Here is a 23,428-nt window from a genome sequence, read left to right as displayed (position 1 = left end):
TTTAGAGTGCATGGAGAAATTACAACACACCTGTAAGAAACATGAATGCTTTTAGTCCTATTTAGAACATGAGCCACTGGTGCACTTCAGCCTCTCGTGGCCGAAATGAATATTACAACAACATACACTTAGAAAAATGATAGATACTAGATAAAATACTAGATAGCATATTATTGTATTTATCTCTAACTTTAGGCCAGATTTTACTTTCTAGTAAATTATGAAATTAATCATATTTTTCCAAGCAGGTTGTTGAACTGACAGGGAAAAAGTACTTGAGATTGAAGACATCCATCATTATAAGCTACTCGATTCTGATGTGAGGTTTTATACTCTGGTTTGAACACGCTGACAAAGCCCAGGACACCAAAAATAACAGTGAGCCCAATTTGTAGTCAGGGTCACAGTGTTATTTAACAGTGGAGTTCATTCAGCATCATAAATGAAATGAAGCTGGAGGTGTAGCGTGTGAAAGAGGAAGAGAGAGTGAGAGCTCTCACTCCCACTGTTACTCTCTGTAAATATAAACTGTATGTAAACCACCAACATGACCAGTTACCTCTGAGTTTAAGAAGCAGGTTACCCAGTTGTCTAAAGTTTGAAGATCTGTTTAGAAAAAATGTGAGCAGGTTGATACTTAAGGCCTTTGCGCTTTATTGGAGCTTTTCTGTGATAAACTGTGGCTGTAACCACATGGCAGAGGTGTGAATGTATGTGAGCAGGAAAAGCATCATGGCAGAAAACAGAAAAGACCTTCTCTGAATATATAAAGGTAGAAAACGGAAGATGCACTCATTGTGACTTCCAAAATATAGCCTGAATAAGTAGAGTGAAATGAAAGAAATGTGTATGACACAATAAATGACCAGTTTGAGTTATTGTCACTGTGGCACCACCTGCTGGAAATTAAGCACAACACGTTCCCTTACTTCATGTTCTTTTATTGCCTTCTCATCTGCGTCTACCTCCTCACACATGCACACAAAAACACATTGTACACGCAACTGGCAGAAAAATTGCTGCTGAGCTCAGTGACTCAAATGCTAAAATGGTATTTGAAAGGCACAAACTGGGATTCGTTTCTTGTCATGTTTTTATGTCCACATTACAAATTTTTGTAAAATGTAAAGTCTTGACAGAACCCTTTTGAAAACGAGATGATGCATCTTAAGGAAGTTACCATGCAAAGAACAGCTTATACGTATAAGGAAAGGACTTTCAACCGTCCATCTCATATCCTCAGTGCAGTGCATTGTTTCAGTTCACTGATGAGCTTGGAAGATGGGGGCACACATGGATATTTTCCCAAAGACAGAGATGGAACACGTCCGGAAACAAGGACTTCAATCAAAGTTTTGGAAACAAAAAGCTTTCAGCTCTGCAGATACATAAACCCCTGGGAGGAGAAATTTGAACAAGACAACAAAGCACACATTTGTTTCTCTTCTCTTCACGTCCCAATCAGAGCCTCTAATTAACACAGGTTCTTTTCAGATGGTGGAGATCAAATAGTAGCAATTATTTGTGCAAACTTTGATGAGATGGAATCTCGTGCATTCATGGCTGCACATTCAACAATAATCTCAGTCCCCAGCCTGGTTCACTGCATAAACAGAGCTTAGTGAGGCCCACACTGCAAAAAAAACAAAAAACAAATGTTCTATAATGAAAGTCCATACAATGATCCATGCCGTGCCAAAAAATTGCAGGACACAGAGTTGACACACACACACACACACACATATCTTTGGTATTAATTATTTGAAACTTCTTTGGATTCAGCAATCACTTTAATTTAGGCAAATTCAGTAAGTTAGAGAAAATAACAGCAACCTAGCCTCTGTAGTTATACAGCAGGATGTTTAGTAGCAGGCTGAGAGTTTGTTTTAAATGCAGGATCGTCTGGTTCTTTGCTCTCCCATCTTAACAACCAAGCCACATCTCTACTGTGTTTCATCCAAACCAGAAAAATGCCAACCAGGAGGTCATCTCTGTGCTTTAGCTTGGAAGTATTCATGTTTTGAACATGCACAGCTGAAATAGTTTTTAGCCATGCTATCTGCATGCTTCTAGGGATGGCAATGTCGGTCAGTCCGTCCACCACTTTGATCCAGACTGAAATACCCAAACTTTGGATGGATTGCCTTGAAATTTTGGTTCCCAGATGATGAATCCCACTGACTATGGTGATGCCTTTTCCTCTAGCGCCAACATTAGGTTCACATTTGTGCTAAATGAGTGAAATGTTTATGTTTGGTGCACAAACTAATGCTCATTTAGCTGCTATTTGTTATTGTATAATAAGTGAACTGCTGTGGCTATTGTTCATTGGCACATTCAAATCCGATCAACTCAGATTTTTGTTACTATGGTCTGCCGACAGCGTTTCAAGTTCAAGTTCAAGTTTATTTGTCATTTCAACTGCAAAGAATACAGTAAAAACTAAATAACATTTCTTCAGGACCAGATTAAAAAAGTGACAAAACATCAGAGAAATCATAAAAGCATCAAGACAAAAACATAAATCATCTTAAGTCTGAGTGTAATAAAAGATTTGATTATGTTCAAAAGCAGTGCATATAGCAGGATAAAAATATAATGTAACTGACATAACGCTTTCCTTATCCTTTCCCCTAACCTTAACCATCACAACTAAGTGCCTAACCTTAACCTTAACCTAATTGTAACATGTACCTTAAAACCAAGTCTTAACCCTCAAAAAGCAGTCTCTACCCATGGGGACCTCAATTTTTGTCCCCATGGTGACACAAGTCCCCATGGGTTAGTGTGCATTCAGGTTAAAGTCCCCACCGGGATATAAGAACATGAAACACACACACACACACACACACACACAAACACACACACAGTGTTCATAAAAACAGGCCCACAGTGTGTCTCTGTAGCCAGGCAGGGCAATGTGTGCACATCAGGTTTTGTGAGGCTCTGACGAGATGTGACAGCCCAGCTCTCACTCAAAGATCCACGAATTTGGTCCATTTTTCTGCCTTTTCCACTTACAATGCTTCAGTGGAGATTTCTTTATTTCAGAATGGACAATGGTCTCTTTCTTTCTCACTGCCTACATCTCCCTCTCTTTCATACACACAAACAAACACACACACACACACACACACACACACACACACACACAAAGCCTCCCTGGCAGACGCACGCACACTTGCTTGCTGCCATGCTCATTTTGATGGTAATTAATGACATCACCACTGCGAACGGGTGCATGGTGGTGTGTGGTGTGGTGTGTGGTGTGGGAGTGGGGGGTGCGTTTGTTTGGTGAGCAAACCGTGGGAACAGGGAGCCCTCCAGGGTGGCGAGTCAGGGCCTCCAACAATACATATGCTGTTGCTTTTCACCCAAACACCCTCCCTCCCCAAGAGAATCATTCCTCTCCCCTCCTTCCCTGTCCTCCTCTTTCCCTCCTTTTTTTCCAAGACTTTCCCTCCTTCATTTGCACTTGTTGCAATGGAGTGTGCGATTACTGCCCCCTCTCTGTCACTGTGTCTCATCTGCATTAACTTGGAGCTGAAGGTTTTTGGTGAAGATAAGTCACCTGCAAGAATTACAGTGTGTTCTTAAAGAGTGTATAAATAAGACTGCACCTGGCCTACAGTTGGCATGCAGGAATGAATAATTTGGGTCCTCACATCAGGAGCATTGATGAATTTAGTGCAGAGATGTTTTTATGCAACTAGTACAGTCTCATGGAGGAGGAGTGTAAAACAACTATTTACATCCACTTGCATTACTGTAAAAAGTACTTCCACTTTTTTGTATACCTTCTAAAATCAGTAATTCTGCTTTCACAAAAGTAAATTTTTCTGTTTTGAATGTCTCTTACTTCCTAAGGCTATATTTGACAAAGCTCTTCTTAACAGAAACAATAAATACTGCAGACCTACCATTTTGCACAGCATCACTGTCAGGATGCCATATTTGTACCCTATCTATGTTACTTACAGTAGTCTGCAAGACTTGATTTTATATTTTCATTGAAGTAGTTTTGAATACAAGTAATATTATTCTGTAAAGAAGAAAAGAAAAGACCAAGTGCTCAGTCAGTTTCACATGCAGTAAATCCACGGACCCACGGAAACCAGCATTAAGGTGTATTACTGCCACCTACTATGACAAAGCGAGAATGGAAAGGAGCTGCAATGATTTAAGAGGCTCTGGATTATTTACACGATAATATCATATGTGTATTATTAGCATGATATCATAATATTATAATATATCGTCAATACCATTGTATTGCAACACCCTTACACCTGATATTGACAATACATATAGATATTGAAATAAATATTATTGCATCACATAATGAAATGACTTTTCTTTTCTTTTTTGTAACCAATATTATTAACCTATCTCACTGAACTCACTTTATTGGCCATTTTATAATCAGTAACTGTCTTTAGTCTTTGTCATGTCCTTCAGTTCCTCTGAAGCAGTTATTGTTGAGGAGTATTTTGGCATTGATGTTAAACACTGGCCATCAGAACAGTGTAATTTATTAGTCTTCCTCTCCACTTCTGACTTCAGAGTCACACACACTTCTGCATGCGGTCATACCTTATACATTTGCATGCATGTGTCCATATAAGGTGATAAAACAGGCCTCTGGGGTCCATCTCTTGGCTTCCAATCACTGTATTTTTCTAGGAACAGAAAAACTGATGTTCAGGTCTTGTGATACATTAGATTGTGCGTATTATTGTTTTCATAGCTAAATAGCAACAAAAGATCATATGTGGGCTGGAAAGTGCTTACAAAAACATCTCAACTCAAAATCAGTGTATAAACTAATGTAACCCATTTAGTTGTGTGTATCAACAGTATGTTTGTGTGTGCATGTGCCCATGCATCTCTGCATGTGTCTGCAAAAGAGCACTAAAGCACATACTGTAAAAGCAAACTCCCAGCACTGACATGCCACAGGCAAGGCCCGTTCAGTCACAAACTCCCAAAGGATGGAGGTGTTACTGCACACAGTGCTGTCAGACTGACCACATGCACTTTCTAGCACACAGTCTTGCCTGGCGACCAGCGTGCAGTGAGACGCCAGCAGCAGCATAGCAATGAGAATGTCCTAAACTTTGTCAAAGGCCTTTCTGTGTCTAAAACATGTGTCAAATTTATCAGATATTTCTGAGAAAATAATCTGTCTGTCTCTGGTCTAATTAAACCAAAAAGAGATAAATACAAAGCAGTGCACATGTTTCTGAAGCTTTTTTTAACGGTTCTATTGAACAGCTGCTTTCTTTCTGTGAAAAGAAATGTTCAGATGCTGATCTTTCTCTTACTGCTGTCTGTTTTTATTTTTACTTTCTTTTATTTCCATACTCAACCTATCTCTTTGTTTTATTGGCCTCTGTCAAATACCATACATTTTTTTAAGGTACACAAGGGCATTGGTATAAATGGTATAAAGTGTCCCTCTCTTGGGACAATTGCTATTTATTAGCCTTGAGGTTTCCGAATTGGGGTCTGAAACATCTGTAAGTAAACTCCTCTGGCATTCAAGTTTACAGCAGTTGAGTGAACTTCATAGGCCAAAAACAGAGGTATAATTCCAAACTGTGCTTAAAATTTCCCTCTTGTTTCTCTACACTATGCCAAAACACAGCAGACTGTATTTTATTTAAAAAAAAAAACAAATGTTAATATTTAACATACCTAACAAGAACAAACAAAAACACACAGACAAAGATAAACAGAAATGTAACTAATGATAAAATCTCCTCAGGATGGAACACTTCTTTGCAGATACAAAAACAAGTGGGTTTGCTGCTATTCTGTGAACCATTATGCAAAGAAAATGTGAAATGTTATAGTTATGTTTACATGTTAAATTGTATGCCAATATTGCCAATAAGAAATTAACAAGCATATTATTATATTAATCAAATACTATCTCTTATGCACTAATTATGGCTCAGGGGCAGGTGGAGCACCTAATTAGCTAAAGCATTCAGTTTGGATCCGTCGCACATGTTTTAAAGCAGCTCTGATTTCTGCTTCTTTCAATCTAGGCAGGGAACTAGTGGCCTTTGTGCCCGAATCAAAGCACTCTCCCGCTATGAATAGTGATTTCTCTGGTACTCCTCCTCATCAGTGCTGACAGAGACGTCTTCCCCCCCTGAGAGTTTCCCCTTTGACCCCAACAAATGGACTCTTGTCAACTAAATAAAAAAGTTGTGATTGACCTTTAGTGATGCCTGTTGTTCAGGCAATGGACGTTTGATGAGTAATCACAATGACAGAAAGGATCCTAAGGAAAGATTGGTGGAGCTCAGCACTTAGTGGGACGTCTTGTGATATGACATCAACATTACAAGCTCTGGACAGTGAGGAGGTTCATTTGTATTGGTTAGATTACAGGGTTACCTCTCAACACAACTCACTGCATCAACAACCAACTTGCCAAGTGTTTTGCTTGCTTGTGATAAGAACTAGAAGAACAATAAACATCCTTCCCCTTGTGTGTTTCTTTTTCAAATGAAGTAGTCTGAGAGAAAGCACAGAGATGTGACTAATGATTGTCACTGTCATGTGGCAATTACGTATTGTGGACCTCTTGAAGGGCAGGAGCTTTTCAGGAGTGTGCTGATGAGTTTTATTTAGACCACAAGAGCCCTTGATATCTCGCTCAGTAGCCCGGTGAGACCGCTTGGCGAGGACAGTGAGAAAATGTAGGTTGTTACGTCCATGTAAAAGCCCAGATGGACTCTGCAGCCTGCTCCAATCATCTCACAAAGGTGATATAATTGCCAGGGCAGGATGGGACAAGGCCACCGCCTTTGGAGTTCTTCAGTCTCCTCCTTTTCCCATTGCACCTATTCTCTCCCACTCTATACTCACTGATTATATTCCCCTCCCTCATTGTCCCATTATCCCCCTCCAACAACAGGCCAATTTGTCCCTCCAGCCTGGCTCCCGCCTCCCCTCCTGCTGCGTTATTTAGCCCCTCTTCTGCACTTCAATGGCAGGTACTGATTAGAGAACTTCCACGACCTCTTCGCTATTCCTCAAAAATCCCTCCTCCCCTTCCCAGCAACCTTTAATCTGATTACAGGCTTTCTGCAGCTTTTCAGAGGAGGCCAGTCCCAGGAGGACAATAGCAGACCAAGTGGTTTCACAAACACTCTCCCCAGGGTCATATGATTCACAAGAGGAGCTGCGTCCACTCTCCTCCGGCATCAGGTCACTGCAAGGCATGTCTGCATGGTGATTTAAGAGAAACATCTCTGTGGTTCTGTTTCTCACCTCTTGGACCCTATCATCAAAAAAATCACAGCAAACTTTTACAGTGTCTGAAAAGACTGGATTTGAGTCAAGATCCCTAATATCTATCTGTCTTTGTCTATTTCATAGTCAAATTCTGATCATTTTGGTGTTTGGGTGAAAGGATTTTGACTCTGATGAAAGCACAGCTGTGTCCAAACGTTTGCATATTAAAGGAAAATCATACAGTGTGCTCCAGTCTTCTTTCACAGGTTCATGCTGTACTTTGTCTTGAAATTGTTTGAAATTCCCATCGGCCACACCTTCCTTCATGATTTCTATGGAATATTAATATATAATTTAATGAATATCAATAAAAAAAAATTAAACATGCTTGCTCAAATAGCATTATATGTTAATGTCATACCAACCTTAATGTGTAAACATTCAAAAGAGATTTTCAAATATTTATACTTCCATTGAAGTCCTTCCACATTTTTGTGAGCTATAGAAAATGTGATATCTTTTGGAAAAAGTGATGACTGATGATCAACACTTGAGACTACTGAGGGTTTCGGTATTTACATTGAAAGAGTACTCTGCATAATAAGCATCTCTCTCCTATAACATTGATGGACAGTTCTTTTAAAAAAGGATCACAATCTCTGCAGAAGTAGAGAATAAGCAGAATAAAAAAGACGATATTTTTTTATTCCGTTTATTCTCCTTCTCCTTCCATTACCCACAATGCAACTTGATCACCTATAAGTCATCAGAAGAACATTATAAGTACAATTATTATAGTATAATCATAATCAGATCGTGACATGATATGCTCCAATACGCAAAATTAAAAAATAAATCTTAATTTAGGTATGGAGGTAAATACCATAAACTTGTGACATCCTGGGTTTGAATTTGAACTCCTGTCACATTAGTAACTCTCAACACTGTATTCTGTGCAAAAACTAAAACAAGCCAAAAATACATGCAACTCAAGTGTGGCTACTAGTATACTATTGTCATGTTATCCTAAACACATTAATGCTTCATAACATAAACCTGCAATTTGAATGTTGACCTAACAGCAAGTAAAGCTACTGGTGGAGCTGGTACGCACTTTTATTCGTATAATTTTAAAGCAGTGCATCTTATACAATAGTAAGGTACAATTAAATAAGTATGACACCATGTAAATGCTATGTTTCATTTATACCACAGTCTCTGAGGTATTTACCCCACCAGTGTTTTAACAGATACCCTCACAGTTAACTTGTTAAACCCCATCAGGCCTTTTTAGAGACCTCTTCACTCAATAAAGCATCTGCCACCAGCCAAACTGACAAGACCAGCACAAAGCACATGTCCACCCAGCGTATTTAGAGTTCATTAATGTCACAGTGACTGGTCAGGAAATGACCCTATTGACTGGCGTGTCCGGGCCTCATTACCATCAGAATAAAGGGAGCAGGGAGACTGGAGCCCTTGAGGCAACAAGCAATTCCACGATGACCTGAAGGACCCGGTTTAACTATCTTTGACTCTCCTCTCTCTTATACCTTAAGTCAAGTCAAAATGAAGCGATGGACAGCTGTTACAGAGATATTTCTACACTCATTCAGGGTCTTACATCAGTTTCGCTAACTGGTGGGGAGTCACAGGCATTTAAACCTGATGCTACATGAGAGACCATGAGCTGTCAGAGTCACATGAATTAAGTTGTCACTTGGTGCGAAACTGCACTGGAAGCAGTGTCAGAATTCAAGAACATTTATGTAAATCTATTTCCCAATCTAACTATATCTAAACTCTCTGATAATTAAAGGCACATGAAGGCAAACTTAGAGAATTGATACAGTTTTCTCTTTTAGTGTGTCTTTTCTCTTTTGGCCCTCCAACTCAAAAATTGCTTCAAATTTCTGTCACGCACAAGACAGGCTGTAATTAGAGTCGTGTTGTTTGTCAATAATTCATATAAATACTAAAATAATTATTTTTAAAATGTTGGGATTATCTTTATGAAAATACTGCAAGATATCTGTCAGTGTAGATGAGTCCAGTAGGTGCCCTCATTAGATTAAAAAATGGAAAATGTAAATTTTCCTACTCTGGATACAGTTTGGTCCCCAGCTGGAAAGAAAAATCGAGCCCCACACAAAGCAAATTTATGCGTACTGATGAAAGAAAATATATGCATCATAATATTTGGAGTTAAATTAGTCTGCATGCAAATTTCTATCTTGTTTATTCTTCTACTTTCAAAACCTGTGGTTGACAAACTAAAAAATTGATTATTGTTAACCCAAAAAAGTCTTTAGGACATATCACATGGTCATAAACATGTCTTTATGCTATTTCTCTAAGGACATAAGTGCTGATTTAAAAGAGTTAGACGGCTAAAACTTCTGTTGAGCATCGAGTTTAATATCTGAGAATCTACTGATACAGGATTTCCCCATAATTTTTTACCTCATACCGCCACCTTGTGAAGTAATGGAGGTACTGTAATTAAGAGGAAAATATTTCAAACAGTGGAAAACACATCACAAATATAAATGTATCATTTACTTATTATAAACTATTGTTAAAACAAAAAGGGAGGAAAGGGACACAAAGACAATCATACTGCTGATTGTAACTCTGGTTTTACTGGTTTCTGCCTCATTGATTGTATTCCTGTATCCTAGTTTTTATAATTTTCCATGTGTAAAACATTTTGTAACAGCTTGGAAAAGCGCTATACAGATACATTTTAATATATTATATAATTATCATAATAATTATTATATTATTATGTATGTCCAGGAAGCTACCCATCAGGTTAAGCATTGAGCATGCTAATTTTGGATTAAGACAACACAAAATCAAATGAAAACCGCAAGGTATTACCATGACTTTCAGAAACCACAAACTATATAGGCCTACCGTCAACACAGTAGACACACAGCACCGTCCAATTCGGTGTGTACGGTTCACCACCAAAGTACAAGAAAAGACAAAAAGTAATAAAAAATCTTCAAAAACATTATTAATTGGTCCTAAAATAAACGTTAGGGGGTTATATCCATTTACAGTTCGTAAAATTCAAACTAAGATTTGTGAGGTTCAAAGTAGCCTATGGTTGATTTGATTGATTGATTGATTGATTAATTGATAGATAGATAGATAGATAGATAGATAGATAGATAGATAGATAGATAGATAGATAGATAGATAGATAGATTGATTGATTGATTGATTGATTGATTGATTGATTGATATCTATTGCAAACCGGACTGTCTCACAACAAAGCCAAAAAAGAAAACATTAATTGCATCATAGCAATTTGCACAAACCACTCTTTCCATCAGCCAGAGCTGGATAATTTTCTTACGCATTTGTCAGTATGACATAACAACTAGACTACAACTAACACTCAGAAGTCAGAATGAACCATTCCCTCATTTCAACAAATAGCCAATATTCAAGCAGCTACTAGCCTATAGGGTTGTGTTCATCGTTATTAAGAGTTTTTTTAAAGAGTTATAGGCCTATCAGAAAGATTTGGCAAAGTATATCTTCCACCTTTGTCGAGAGGATTGTTAAAAGACATTTAAAAAAGCAGAGGAATTTATTATTTTTCACCTTTTGGAGCAGACACTAGTGTCAGAGGTTGTTAGCAGCCATGGAACAACATGACAAGCAGCAGAGGTCAACAGGAGGACAAGAGCTTGAGATCTCACGCAGGAGTTCCCTTGAGACAAGAGTTTGTACAAGAGACGGGCTCTGCTTTACACAGTGTACAAACTAATGAGATCCGGCATTGCTATTGCTTTATTATTGATAAAAGCAGCTTGTGCCATCACAATAGCATATAGCACCATCAACTACTCAACAGTTATGGTCGCTATCATACTGGCTTTCTTTTTTTGGCCAGTTACTGGTTGATGTGCTCATTGAGTCACTCTCCAGACCTGCCGCTGCTTTTTTTTGCAGAAAATTGCAACTGCTGTTCCAGTGGTAGCAAGAACAGGTAACGTTACTGTTGGCATGGTAAGAGTATGCATTTGTACTGTTTTCCCATGACAGAATGAGTCATCTTAACTGTTTTTGTCTTCCCGCTGGCAGCAATTTTGACTGTTGTCCACATGGCGAAAGCAATCATTTGGATTGTTTTTGCCATGGTGAGAGTGAGATACTTTACTGTTCCTGCATTAAGGCAAGCAGTAGTTTTCATTGTTGTTGTCATGGAAACAGCAGCAGGCAGCCACAGTGGTCGGGTTTTTGAGCCACTTACTTTTTGACATGCTTTATTGGGCACTCGTTTTCCTGTTGAGTCACTTTCTTGCTGCCATATTGCTTCAATATATCAGTGAAAACATTAGATTTTTTTGACAAACAGCCATGAAAAGTGACCCTGGTAGGACTGTCAGGCTACTGCCTGCTCTCATTCTCTTCTACTACTTACCTTATTTCAATCAGGAGAGACTTAATTGAAAAGAGACTTGAAGAGCAATTAAATTAATTTATTTGACATAGTGCACATTAGGAAAGCTGAAGAAATACGAGACGAGACTTTGGCGATTAGACCTCATTGGGACACTGGTGAAGGGGTGAAGAGCAATGGCTGAAGATCTGGATGGATGTGATGTGGAGCAGGACTTCTGTTGAGCTCAGTGGAAGGACCCATGGGCGCCTAATGTGATGTTAACTGGAGGTGAATGGGGTGGAGGAGGGTTGCATCGATCTGACACTGACATGAAATGAATCACAGAGAAAAGGCATGGCTGATTAAAGCAAAGACATTTTATTTATTTATTACTAATTCATTAACTAATGGTTAAGGTAGTGGATGACCAGCAATGGCCAGAAAACTAGTAGCAGTTCCAATCCTAAAGGAATTCCCTAAATAATGCTGACAGCTAAACTGAGATTTTGGCCAGGGAATGTTCCCTGGGGTATGAAACAGAGGAGAAGAAGAACTGTTAATCTGTTTAAATTGTAGGTATTTGATCATAGAGCACAAAAAAGAAGAATTAGCACAAGCCCCAATCACAGAGCAAGCACCTTCACATCTGAATGCTTAAGATGCCAAATCAGAAAAATTAAACATCTCTATCTGGGTTTAATTAAGTTGAAGATGTTGTAAATTCGTCACATCTAAGGAATGATTTTTAAAAACGCTAGTATGTTATGATGACCGGGCACGTGACGAGCCGTGGTGCAGAAAATGTGTGTGACGGATGACCACGTAATGATTCACGTAAAAGGGGCATGATGTCGTTTGATGAGGAGGACCCTTTATTGAAGACGCTGACACGTGCTTGATTGTCACATGGAACTGTGATGTGTTTACATTGCCAATACTGACCCCAGACATGCATGCTATAGTGATCAGGTAAAGGTGAATTCCGTTCGGCACGGATGAGACCATGTCCAGTAGCCTAGTCGGAAGATAAAAGAGCGTCCCTGATGAATGATGTACAATAGCAAAGTTTGATGCCAATCGGAATCAGAATCAGAAATACTTTATTGATCCCCGAGGGGAAACTCTTTTCTTACAGCAGCTCACTATCACGTTAGTACACACAGGATAGAAGTACTAAGCAAAAAATATAATACACTGTAATACAGGTAAGATAAATTAAGTACCAAGAGGGTATAAGTATAAAATTAAAATAAGTGTAAAGTACAGAGGAAGGAGAGCAACTGTTGTTTTAATGTTTTCAGGAGGAAAAACTTGAGATGCAGTGCAATTTTCAGCTGAAGGGATGCTTTCATTTTGATGGAGCCTCGGAAACTAAGTTATGCACTAAGTGTGCATGGAATAACCTACCCCTGCAGCCAAATTTCAAGCACACACCAAAATAAAGTTTGAATCCCACCTGATGCCGAAAGATGCCACTGGGTGGCAGGGTGGATTCGAAAAGGTTTTGTCTGCCTTGGAAAGCTATGCGCCCTGTCCAGCTCGTTTTATCAGTTTAATGCGCTGTCGATATAGCACAATGAAGAGAAAATGCTCGGACGAAATGAGGCTATTAAAGGTATAATATGTAACTTCCGCATTTAAATGTCTAAAAACAACTAGACCTGTTATATATTTTGAGTTCTGCACTTAGATTATCCCAAAATGCTTCCAGAAATTTTCAAACCTTGAGACATCTGTAATTTTAATCAAGGTAAAGGTGCGTTACAGCACCTACGAGGTGTTCTTTGTCTGCCTAACAGAGTTGGAGAAATTTAGAGATATTTAATGTGAAACTGCTTTATTCAGTGTCTTAGCGGTTTTATTCGACTGTTGTGTTTGTTTTGGAGACCTATATGGATAATTCAGCTCCCGGTAAAAACCTCCTGAATGTGGCTTGGCTCGCAGCCCCTACGGGACGTCATTTGTCGCCGACCATTGTCGGCTCACAGTAAAAACCTCCTGAATGATGAACACTGAAGGAATCCTAACCAAGTGCAGCTGTAATGAAGGCAATGGTAGTGAAGACAACAATTTCCATGACCCCACGCTGCTTCCCGACGTCATCAAACTTGTCTTTTGTTGTTAGACAAGTTTGATGAAATGATTGGCATGATCTGGAGCACATGTGGTGCCCAATGTGTTTCTAGGTTACTTAAGGTCCTGGCTGCAGTTTTACTCACTTTCTCTGCTCCTCTCCACAGGCACTCCACATTCCGGTTTGGTTATGCTGCTTTAGGTTATCTTTATGCTTTGCACTGTACATCCACACCCACCATCTTCACTCATGCACATCACACACCTCTGATTTACTGATTTCCACAACTCATGTTGTGAATATTAAATGTGGCACTTTAATTTGGTCTAATTTGGTTTCATTTGACTTAATAAAATATTCTTTGTTAACTGTTAACCTGGTGTGTCTCCCTTTTTTGTGGCCACTTCAGCCAGGTCATAACAGTACCCTCCAGCTTCAAAATGGCAGCAGTCACCCCTATCTTCAAAAAGCCAGGTTTAGACCCAGATGACCTCACCAACTACTGGCTGATCTCCAACTTTCCTTTTCTCAGTAAGATCCTGGAAAGAGCAGTTGCTGCTGATCTACATCAGTACATGTCCAACCATGACCTCTGCAAACCTCTCCAATCTGGCTTCAGAGCACACCACAGCATAGAGACCACCCTCATCAAAATCCCCCATGACCTCCTCATAACTGCTTACTGGCCACATCAGTATCCTCATTTTCTTGGACTTCTCTACAGCCTTTGACACAGTTTCCCACACCATCCTACTCAACTGCTGATCTGAATACCTAGGCATCACCAGTGCAGCACTCTCCTGGTTTCAGTCATATCGCTCACAGTTTGTCACTATCGGATACTCCAGTTCCATCCCGGCCCCAGTCAACCAAGGCGTGCCCCAAGGCTCTGTGCTTGGCCCCTCCTTTTTGCCATCTACATGCTTAATTTTGATCAGATCATTTATCACCACAGCCTATGCTTCCACTGCTACGCTGATGACACCCAGCTGTACCTCAGCACTAAACCATCCACTCAGCTCCCCCACAATCCCTTGTCAACTGCCTGCACAGAATAAAAACCTGGATATCGTCCAGTCTACTCAAACTAAATAGCAACAAAACAGAGCTCCTGGTTGTGGCTTCCAAGGCGCTGCTCCAAAAGGTTGGAGATCTTCTCCTCAACATGGACAGCTCTTCCATCTGCTCATCCTCTGAAGTCTGCCAAAGCCCTGAACAGGCTCCAGTATGTGCAGAACTCAGATGCCAGAGTTCTCATCTGCACCAAGCCCTGGCAGCACATCACCCCCACCCTAATCCACCTTCACTGGCTTCCAGTCAAGTCCCGTATCTCATACAAAATCCTCCTTCTCATCTATAAATCCCTCTATACCCTTGCCCCCCACTACCTATCAGACCTCCTCCACCCTTATACCCCGTCCTGGAATCTGAGGTCCTTGGACACCGGTATGCTCACCCCCCCCTACACCTGAGAGAGAGAGAGAGAGAGAGAGAATCTTCCTGATTGAACCTCTGCTAAGCTTCCTGTTATTCAGTCAATAAATGTTCATGTTCATTTGATTAAAATGTGTCAGTCCTCACTAATTAGGTACACTTAATTCCCCTTGTGCCTCTTTAGAAAGTAGTACCAAAGAGTGACATATAACATGGTCAATACAATGGTTATCCAAAAATGTGATTTGACAGTCTAAATATACACAGGTAGCACAGTGGTTAGCACTTGCCATACAGCAATAATGTCAGTGGAGTTTGCACGGTGTCCTTGTGTTCTCGTACAGGTCAGGTAAACTGGAGACCGGCCTGCAGCTGTGAATGTATTTTTGAGTTAAAAGTGTATTCACCGTTATTCAATGTAGTATACATTTTGTTAATTCAAACAATATTTTACTGTGTGCAAACTGTGTTCTTAAGGTTGGAGCCAAGGCTGGATTACCAACTGGACAACTGCCCTGGGGCCATTTTGAATCAGTTTTGAATGCTACTCACAATGAGTTGTCTACACACTTCAGCATTTTCACTAGCTTGCTCTTACAAAATGGTTGGTTTTTCTGCACACTCTGGACAACAGCCTGAAAACAAACATGGATGCTGCAATGCAACCTTAGGTCAGTCAAAAATGTATTTCATTCCAGTAGTAGCACAGTTTGTCCATTTTCCCTCTTTTCTACACAATTAATCTGTCCAATCTGCCTGCTCAATCCATCCATCAAGCCAGACAAGCTATACACACGTTAAACAACTACAGTTTACATTCTTCAGTCCATGCACTGAACTCATTTTGATGTCTTTCTTTATTACTTTACTAAGGCAAATTGCCATTTGAAGTCACTTTTAGCACGTGTATGAGAGAATTTTCTTTGTCAGGCAAGCATCATTGTCTGTTGCCAATTATTTAGTTTTCATTGATTTTGTTTATGTTGTATATATTGATTATTGATTTTCCTCGAGATTACAATTCCTCTACTACTCCACACGGCGGAGGTACGAGGTAAAAAATGATGGGGAAGTGCTGTATCAATAGATACTTGATGATACAGTAGATGTTAAACTCAAAGCTTAACAGAAGTTTTATTTAAACTTTTATTTTATTTAATTAATCATGATTGATTTATTTCACTACACATATTGGATATCATATATCATGAACAACTTCCTTACAAAGGGTTACAGCGTGTCTAGATCTAGCTTCCAAAAGTAACATAGGATGACCAAGTAATTGACTCCGTGGTAAATTATAACATTGTCAAATTATCATGAAAAAATGTCTGCTTTATGAGGAAAACGATATCATTGCCTTCGTTGTTCAGTGCAATAAGAAGTTAGATAACACGTACAGAAGAATAAAAGCATTTATTTGGATAGATGAGCCATGTGTTAGCCTACATTGCAAAACCTTGTTGATAAAACAATACTAAAACGATAAATTAAACAATAATGTTAGATTTTTCATTTACTGAGGCGAAATCGAAGCGTAGTAATGCAGGTCCACCTTCACCGAAGGCATGCGCGCTCCCCCGGCCAGGGGCACCCTTCCTATCAGGGGTAATTACCCTGGCACGACACCTGTCACCAGATCGACCTCCTGAGAGGTTCCGCCTTCGCCTCCAGAGGGGTTTCGCCTTCGCCGCCGGCCTTCAGAGGGGTTTTGTCTTCGCCGCTGGCATCCGGTCCGACCTCCGGAGGGGTTTCGCCTTCGCCGCCGGCCTCCAGAGTTGCTCCACACGTCTGGTCATCCTCTGGTCCTGCCTCCAGGGTTTCTGTTTTTGGATTATGCTTCTCAGTTTCATTGATACCCTTCACGGAAGCTTGGACTGTGATTTCTGTTTGCGCCTTTGGACTTTGCCAGCTATGGACTGCTTACCCGTTGTGAGTGCCTGCTGCCTGCTAGAATCTGTGGAAGCGTTTTTCCGTTCATTAAATGATTTATATTGCACCTACTCTGCCTGATCGTCTGCGTTTGGGTCCTACCCCTGCCTACTTGGTTCCTCGGCTTGACAAACCACAACAACATGAGTGTGACTATCACACTTATATAGTATTGTAATTATTTAACTATGGCATTATATTATTTTTTATCATAGGTGTCTTTGTATGGCATGTAAAAATGTGAGCAATAAGAGTGTAAAGACAATAATATAGCTTTATTGTTTATTTTTTTTAATTTAATGTGTACATCTGAAACTATAATAAGTCAATAATACAACAAGCAGATTGTCACATACAATCACATATAGTGTATTGGAGGTAACATTCAACACCACAGCAACCAAAACACTGGGAATTGTATCATAGTTACTGTAGTTGCTCAAAACTTCCACCTTAAGAACAAGTAAGTTAGGCGACAAACAAGATTGATAAAAGGAAGCATATGTACATGCATCTTACAAAGATCTATACATAATTTGAAAGAAATAAGTAAGATATAATACTCAAAAATTGCCTAATTTGGCAGCACAAATACCTTTGATTATTCACTAAATGACTTTAAAAAAATTTGGACGAACAACTAAATAAACTGTATTTCAACAGACTCTTCATTTATAAGAAATAAAATGGGAAACATTATCAGTGACAATATTCAATAATTAAAATGCATGACATGAAAACATCAGAGCTTTCCTTCTTAAGATAAAAGTTATACAACAACTGATGTACAATAATGCATTTCCAAACCCATGAAAATGTGTCTCAGTTCTTCTGTGCATTATTTTCAGCTTACACAACATAAACAAAGTGTCTTGTACTTCTCATACTGCTCAGATTCTTCTACCTGACATTTTTCAGCCATTAAGCAAATTACATAAAGTTTCTTCCAAAATTAAAGAGAAAGTAAATGCAGTTTAAAATTTCCTTCAAGAGTAATACCAGTTTTGATTAAGGATAATTTTTCCATCAATGAGATATTTGGTTACCATTTTGTGCAGCGTCGTCATAACTTTACGCTTCTAATCATTGACCAAGGTGCCAGACAAATGTATCAGGTGTAAATGGTGTGACACAAGTTCCTTTCTTGTAAAACTGTCCATTTTTGAGGGTGTCTCCTTTTATAAATTAGTGTTGTTTCACAGCTGTATCAAGTTCATAGTGATATGAGGGGGATGATCTTCCACTGTGATGCTCTAACTTTGCTCCACAGAGAAGTTTGACTCAGATCTGTTGAACAAAAAGAAGAAAAATCACATTTAGTGAAAGTTCATAAGAGGGAGGAATAAATAAAGATGTGTGTAAGTGTGAGTGAGCTTACATTTCTTGGTGCTTGTGTATCATGTGGTTATTGTACTCCAAAACAGGAGGGATGGTCTCCTCATCCTCAGGAACCTGAAACCGACACATGGGATCAGATCATGAGCCATCTGGGTAATTTCACAGTCCAGTGTGTTCACTTTAAAAAAAAAAGTTTTCCTTTCCACTTAAAGGGCAAGAACACCATCTAGTGGTAGAAAAGCACTCTTACCTCCCAGTAAACTTCATCATCATAGCAGTTGTCATCAGCAGGGTCCCCCCAGATAGGGAACTTAAGAATTAAACCTTTTTGAAGAGAGAAAAAACAAAGAAAATTAAGCAACACTTCTCACATCATCATGGTCATTCCTGAGTCTTATAGTACTATACAAGACATTTTTCAAACTCACCAACAATCGCTCCTCCAACAAGTCCAAATGCAATTGCCACACATGTGCCAGCAGCCTGGAAGCCTCCCTGGGTTCCTGCAGATCTCTTTGCAAAATTGCCTTCAAAGTCAAATGTGTGGATCAACCTAGGCAGAAAAAAACAGTTTTAATCCAGAGTTTATAAAACCTTGCAGGTCAAGGTCAATTTTCTCTCAAAGCTAAAGAAGAAACTGCAAATGTCTTTGCTTAGTGCTGTCAGTGCTTAATCCAATTAGACGAAGACACGCCTGATAACTGGGTGTGTGATCCATGTCAGTGAGTGCTTTCATTTACTATGGTGGAGTCAGCAAACAGGCAAGGTCAGGTTTTCCAAATTTCAAGTTATGTGTCTGAGTCTGTCACTCACCCCTCCTTGCTATAGACAGAGTCAGTGGCAGCTGCGGCAACAATGGCGCCTACAAAGCCGCCAAGCATCCCTGGCACAGCGTGCAGGTTGTGGATACCACATGTGTCCTGGAGCTTGAAATATTTCTCCAAGAAGGGCTGAGAGTGAGAAACGAATGAGTCTTACATTAATGACTGATTTGTAGCCATTTGTGGCCATAGCTATGATTTTAAAAAACACAGAGGTCATAAGTCTAAATTCCATTCAGTTCAAGCCCAGAGCAGTTCTCCCTAAAAATGGCCATCTTAAACTTCTTATGTGTTTTTCTAATATGTTTTTTCAAAGTTTATATATTCACTTATTTGTTAAAATGAATATTCTATAAATAAACACACCATGAACTAAAGGATTTGTTGGCCTAAAAACAGCCAAGGTTATTGACTCTGAACTCATTGAAATCTGAATCAGCCTTTAAAAACTTAACCAAGTGTGATTTGTATGTAATTGTAGAATATTAAATCCTCCTCAGGTTGTTAAAACCCCAAATTCCCAGAATCACTACTGATTACCTCTGTGTCAAGGATTACAAAATCAATTTGAAAACACAGCCTCCTCAGACAAAATAAAGGGTAGCAACATTCATCAGCTCCTCCACTAACTTTTTGAGGTGTGTTGCAACAACTTACTCATAAAATGAGTCATCAGTTTTTAATACCCTGTTATTTAAATGTTATACAATAGAACCGGTTTCTCTTTGCTTTTCCTTTCCCTTCCTTCCACTTTCCATCTGCAGTGATAGAGCCACAACACAGACTTCAAGAGTTCTTTCAGAAAAGTTAGGAGGTGAAAGATTGCAAGCTCACCGTGACAAACAGGTAGCCAAAGGTGGAGATGATGCCACAGCAGAAACCCACGATTAGTGAACCATAAGGAGTGATCATAAACTCTGCTGCTGTTCCCATGGCAACACCACCTGCCAGAGTGGCATTCTGGATATGCACCTGTCAAGTAAAATAGCATGTTAGTCACGAGAAATTGAGAAATACATCGTTGTTACATGACTAGTTGTAGATTTGGTGTTTTTCAGTGACATAGCATTACCATGTCCAGTTTTCCTCTCTTCTGAGACATGCTGGAGATGGCCACGGTGGTGAGAACAGAGGAAGCGAGGGCAAGGTAAGTGTTGATGGCTGCTCTGTGCTGCCCGTCACCGTGGTCTGCAATGGCCGAGTTGAAACTTGGCCAGAACATCCACAGGAACAGTGTACCTGTGAGGTGAGTCAATCAAACCACAGTGAGATTAACACATTTACAATCAAGCAAACAGGTTTGACAATGATCAATTAAAAATATTAGATATGCCAAACGAACTGTGACCTAAAGAAAACACTGACATGAAGCTGGTGAAAAAGTGTTGGAAGTGTAAAATATAAATCACAGGTCACTAACCAATCATGGCAAACACATCAGAGTGGTAGACAGATCCGTTGAGGCGTTTGCTTTGGTGTAGGTTTGGTCGGTAGAGGACCCAGGAGATGGCCAAACCATAGTACCCTCCGAAGGCGTGAATGACCATGGAACCACCAGCATCTCTGCACTGTGGGAATAAGCAGCACAAAAAAGAAATTGCAATGTTTTAAGGAAAATTCTCTCTCCTTGGACAATAATCAAGTTCCCTGTGGGATGATTGTGTTTGGTGAGACTCACATGAAGGAGGTTAAGGATGATGTATTCCTCCACAGCAAACAGTGTGACGCCAAATAAGGTGACAACCAGCAGCTGGACAGGGCTTACTTTTCCCAGGAGGGCACCGTAGGCAATCAGAGAGCCGGCACAGCAGAAGTCTGCATTGATCAGACTATGGGGGACAAGAAACAGAAGGTGAGAATGAGTGGAAACAACCAAAGAGCAATGAACCAAATCACAGTGAGTCAAAGCAAGGCTGGATTACCAGTTGGGCAAAGCGGGCAATTGCCCTGAGGCCCCAGACCACCATAGTCCAAGGTTCAGTACATATCAGTTAGTTTTGGTAATATGATTTGAATTGCAAATTTGTTAGGGAATTGGCACCTTTCTCTTTATTGCCTCAGGGCAACATTGTGCAATTAGGCTACTTTTCAGAGTAGGATTGTGCTCAATGAAGAATAATGTGATTATTAATTAAGGTCTTGGTCAATGTTTTTTATTAACATATCCACTGAAATTCACAGGAAATGGACACAGGGACATTATACTTACTAAAACTGTGCTTGCTGCACAATACAAATGTTCTGAACAAAGACTATACAAGAACAAATGAAAAGAGTGCTTATTTCTGATGTATTTCACTTAATTGATGTTCTGAAAATCTCTGATTTTCCTTGGTGTTTTACAGCCTTTCCCTGAGGTAACACAAAAATCCCTTGGTGTGGGGGTTAAGAGTGACAGTTTTGATCAGTGATACATTATCGGAGAGTCTCAATCATCCAAAAAATAGAATGAAATATTTTATTTATGAAAAACCATAATGTGTGCAGTTTTAGTTACATAACGCACTTGAGCAGCCCCACTGCATCTCCCTAGTTTTGCATTTTGCTTGGAATGAAGAGTCTTACCTCTCTATTCCAATATAGATTTTTCCTGTTTCGGGGTCGAGGGAGTGGAACCAGCCTTGCATGAGAAGAGCCCACTGCAAACCAAAGGAGGCAATCAGGAAGTTGAAGCCGACACCACTGAAGCTGTAACGTTTCAGGAAGGTCATGAGGAAACCAAATCCAACAAAGATCATGACATGGACATCCTGGAAGCCTGAAAAGAAGGAAATAAACACATTTTGTTGATCAGTGTCAAGGTCTAATGGCGTGATTTAAATTTGCAATAATTAAATATAACACTTAAAACGTATCAAGCTTTGACAAAAATCTCTTTCTCTCTAGCACTTTAATTTTCAATTTCGCATGAATTAACTTAACATTAATTAAAATGCCGAGTTAAAGTTTCTTATTAATTATAGATTTGTAATTTATGCTTGCATATTGAGATTTTATCAGTTTAATTTGCTTAAACCGATAACTAATATTATCGCAGATGGTGTACAATTGGTGCCAGATTGTCACAAGTAAGCAGAGAAAAGTGATTTTTTGCATTGTGCAGTGTTAATGTTTGAATGTTACATACAAGGAAAAGAGAGAGCCTCTCATAAAATGTTCAGCTTTGCACAGTTACAATCTAGATTCTAGCTGGAAAAACAGCCTCCTTATATCATAATTCATGCTGTTTTTATGATGTGACATTTCAATGCAATATCATTTTGTGATGTGGCAATTTCTAGCCATGAACAGTAACCAAAGACAGAAACAGGAGAGTGAAGATGGGGTAAAATGGCCACACACTGGTTCTAAGCTGGTGCAGCTGTAAGAATTTTTTTAGATTAATATTTTAGGAATTAATTCATAGTCATCCATTTGCCATCAGTGGAAAAATACCGGAGTGACACATCACAGACACTTTCATTGCAAGGTGAATTTCCTTACAGGGTGTCAATTGTTGTACTTACTGGGATATCTGAAGTAGAAGTCATTTTCGATATCGCTGGTGATGTTGTGCTCCTTTTTGGTCTCTACCCAATGTGCGTCTGACTCTTCATCATATCGGATGAAAACACCAAACAGCACAATCATAGCAAACTGCCAGACGAAGCAGACAGCCGGCAGACTAACACGAACATTGGTGTTCTTTTGCCGGCCGAAGAAATTGCCCAAGCCCTCGCAACAGTTCCCCATGGTGATGACTCTCTGCTGATGATGCTCTGATCACTCCTAAGCCAGGCCCTTGCTCTGCTGTGACTTCCAGCAGCCTCTCAACAGGTATATATATATATGGACCTTTGGAGGGGTGTGCTCCAATTCTCCACTCACAAACAGGGGGTGGACACACCTTACCTGTTAGCAGGTAAACCACTCCTTCGCTGCTCGCCCTCATTTTCCTGCTGTTACAGCCAGGCCGAGCTACTGTTGGCAACATTCCTCCTGAACAGGTACCACAGTAGGAAATAAAGGAATCACTGCATAAATTCATGATTGACTCACTACAGACGTTTGATGCAGTGACTAACTTGATATGGCAATGAATTTTTTTACAAAATATTCACATTTGCCAGGCGGTAAACAATCAAAAAAAAGATAAATATTAGGCCTTGGTGTAACGGTGAAGATATTCAGCTACA

The 23,428-nt window shown here is 39.6% G+C and overlaps 1 protein-coding gene across 1 annotated transcript; it reads right to left on the bottom strand.

Annotated features, from left to right (window-relative positions):
* Nucleotides 1-17,362: 17,362 nt before the first annotated feature.
* Nucleotides 17,363-23,057, bottom strand: rhcga (Rh family, C glycoprotein a). Its single transcript, XM_044195378.1, has 11 exons — nucleotides 22,760-23,057; nucleotides 21,819-22,011; nucleotides 20,932-21,082; nucleotides 20,674-20,821; nucleotides 20,326-20,492; nucleotides 20,088-20,225; nucleotides 19,246-19,382; nucleotides 18,861-18,985; nucleotides 18,683-18,756; nucleotides 18,473-18,546; nucleotides 17,363-18,381 (listed from the first exon to the last, which is right to left on the bottom strand). The coding sequence occupies exons 1-11, from the start codon at nucleotides 22,983-22,985 to the stop codon at nucleotides 18,348-18,350; spliced, it is 1,467 nt and encodes a 488-aa protein (XP_044051313.1). The 5' UTR covers nucleotides 22,986-23,057; the 3' UTR covers nucleotides 17,363-18,347.
* Nucleotides 23,058-23,428: the final 371 nt, after the last annotated feature.

Source organism: Siniperca chuatsi, linkage group LG1 (genome assembly GCF_020085105.1).
Source record: "Siniperca chuatsi isolate FFG_IHB_CAS linkage group LG1, ASM2008510v1, whole genome shotgun sequence".
NCBI classification, from domain to species: domain Eukaryota; kingdom Metazoa; phylum Chordata; class Actinopteri; order Centrarchiformes; family Sinipercidae; genus Siniperca; species Siniperca chuatsi.
The sequence above is the reverse complement of the archived record's forward strand: the minus strand, read 5'-3'. Positions and strand labels throughout refer to the sequence as shown.

Excerpts from the sequence above, each read along its gene's own strand:
- rhcga (XM_044195378.1), bottom strand. The coding sequence starts at position 22,985 with ATGGGGAACTGTTGCGAGGGCTTGGGCAATTTCTTCGGCCGGCAAAAG. Across the intron at positions 22,012-22,759 it reads CTTCTACTTCAGATATCCCA|GCTTCCAGGATGTCCATGTC; the intron begins GTAAGTACAACA and ends CCTTCTTTTCAG. Across the intron at positions 18,986-19,245 it reads TCTGTCTATAGCAAGGAGGG|GTTGATCCACACATTTGACT; the intron begins GTGAGTGACAGA and ends TTTTCTGCCTAG.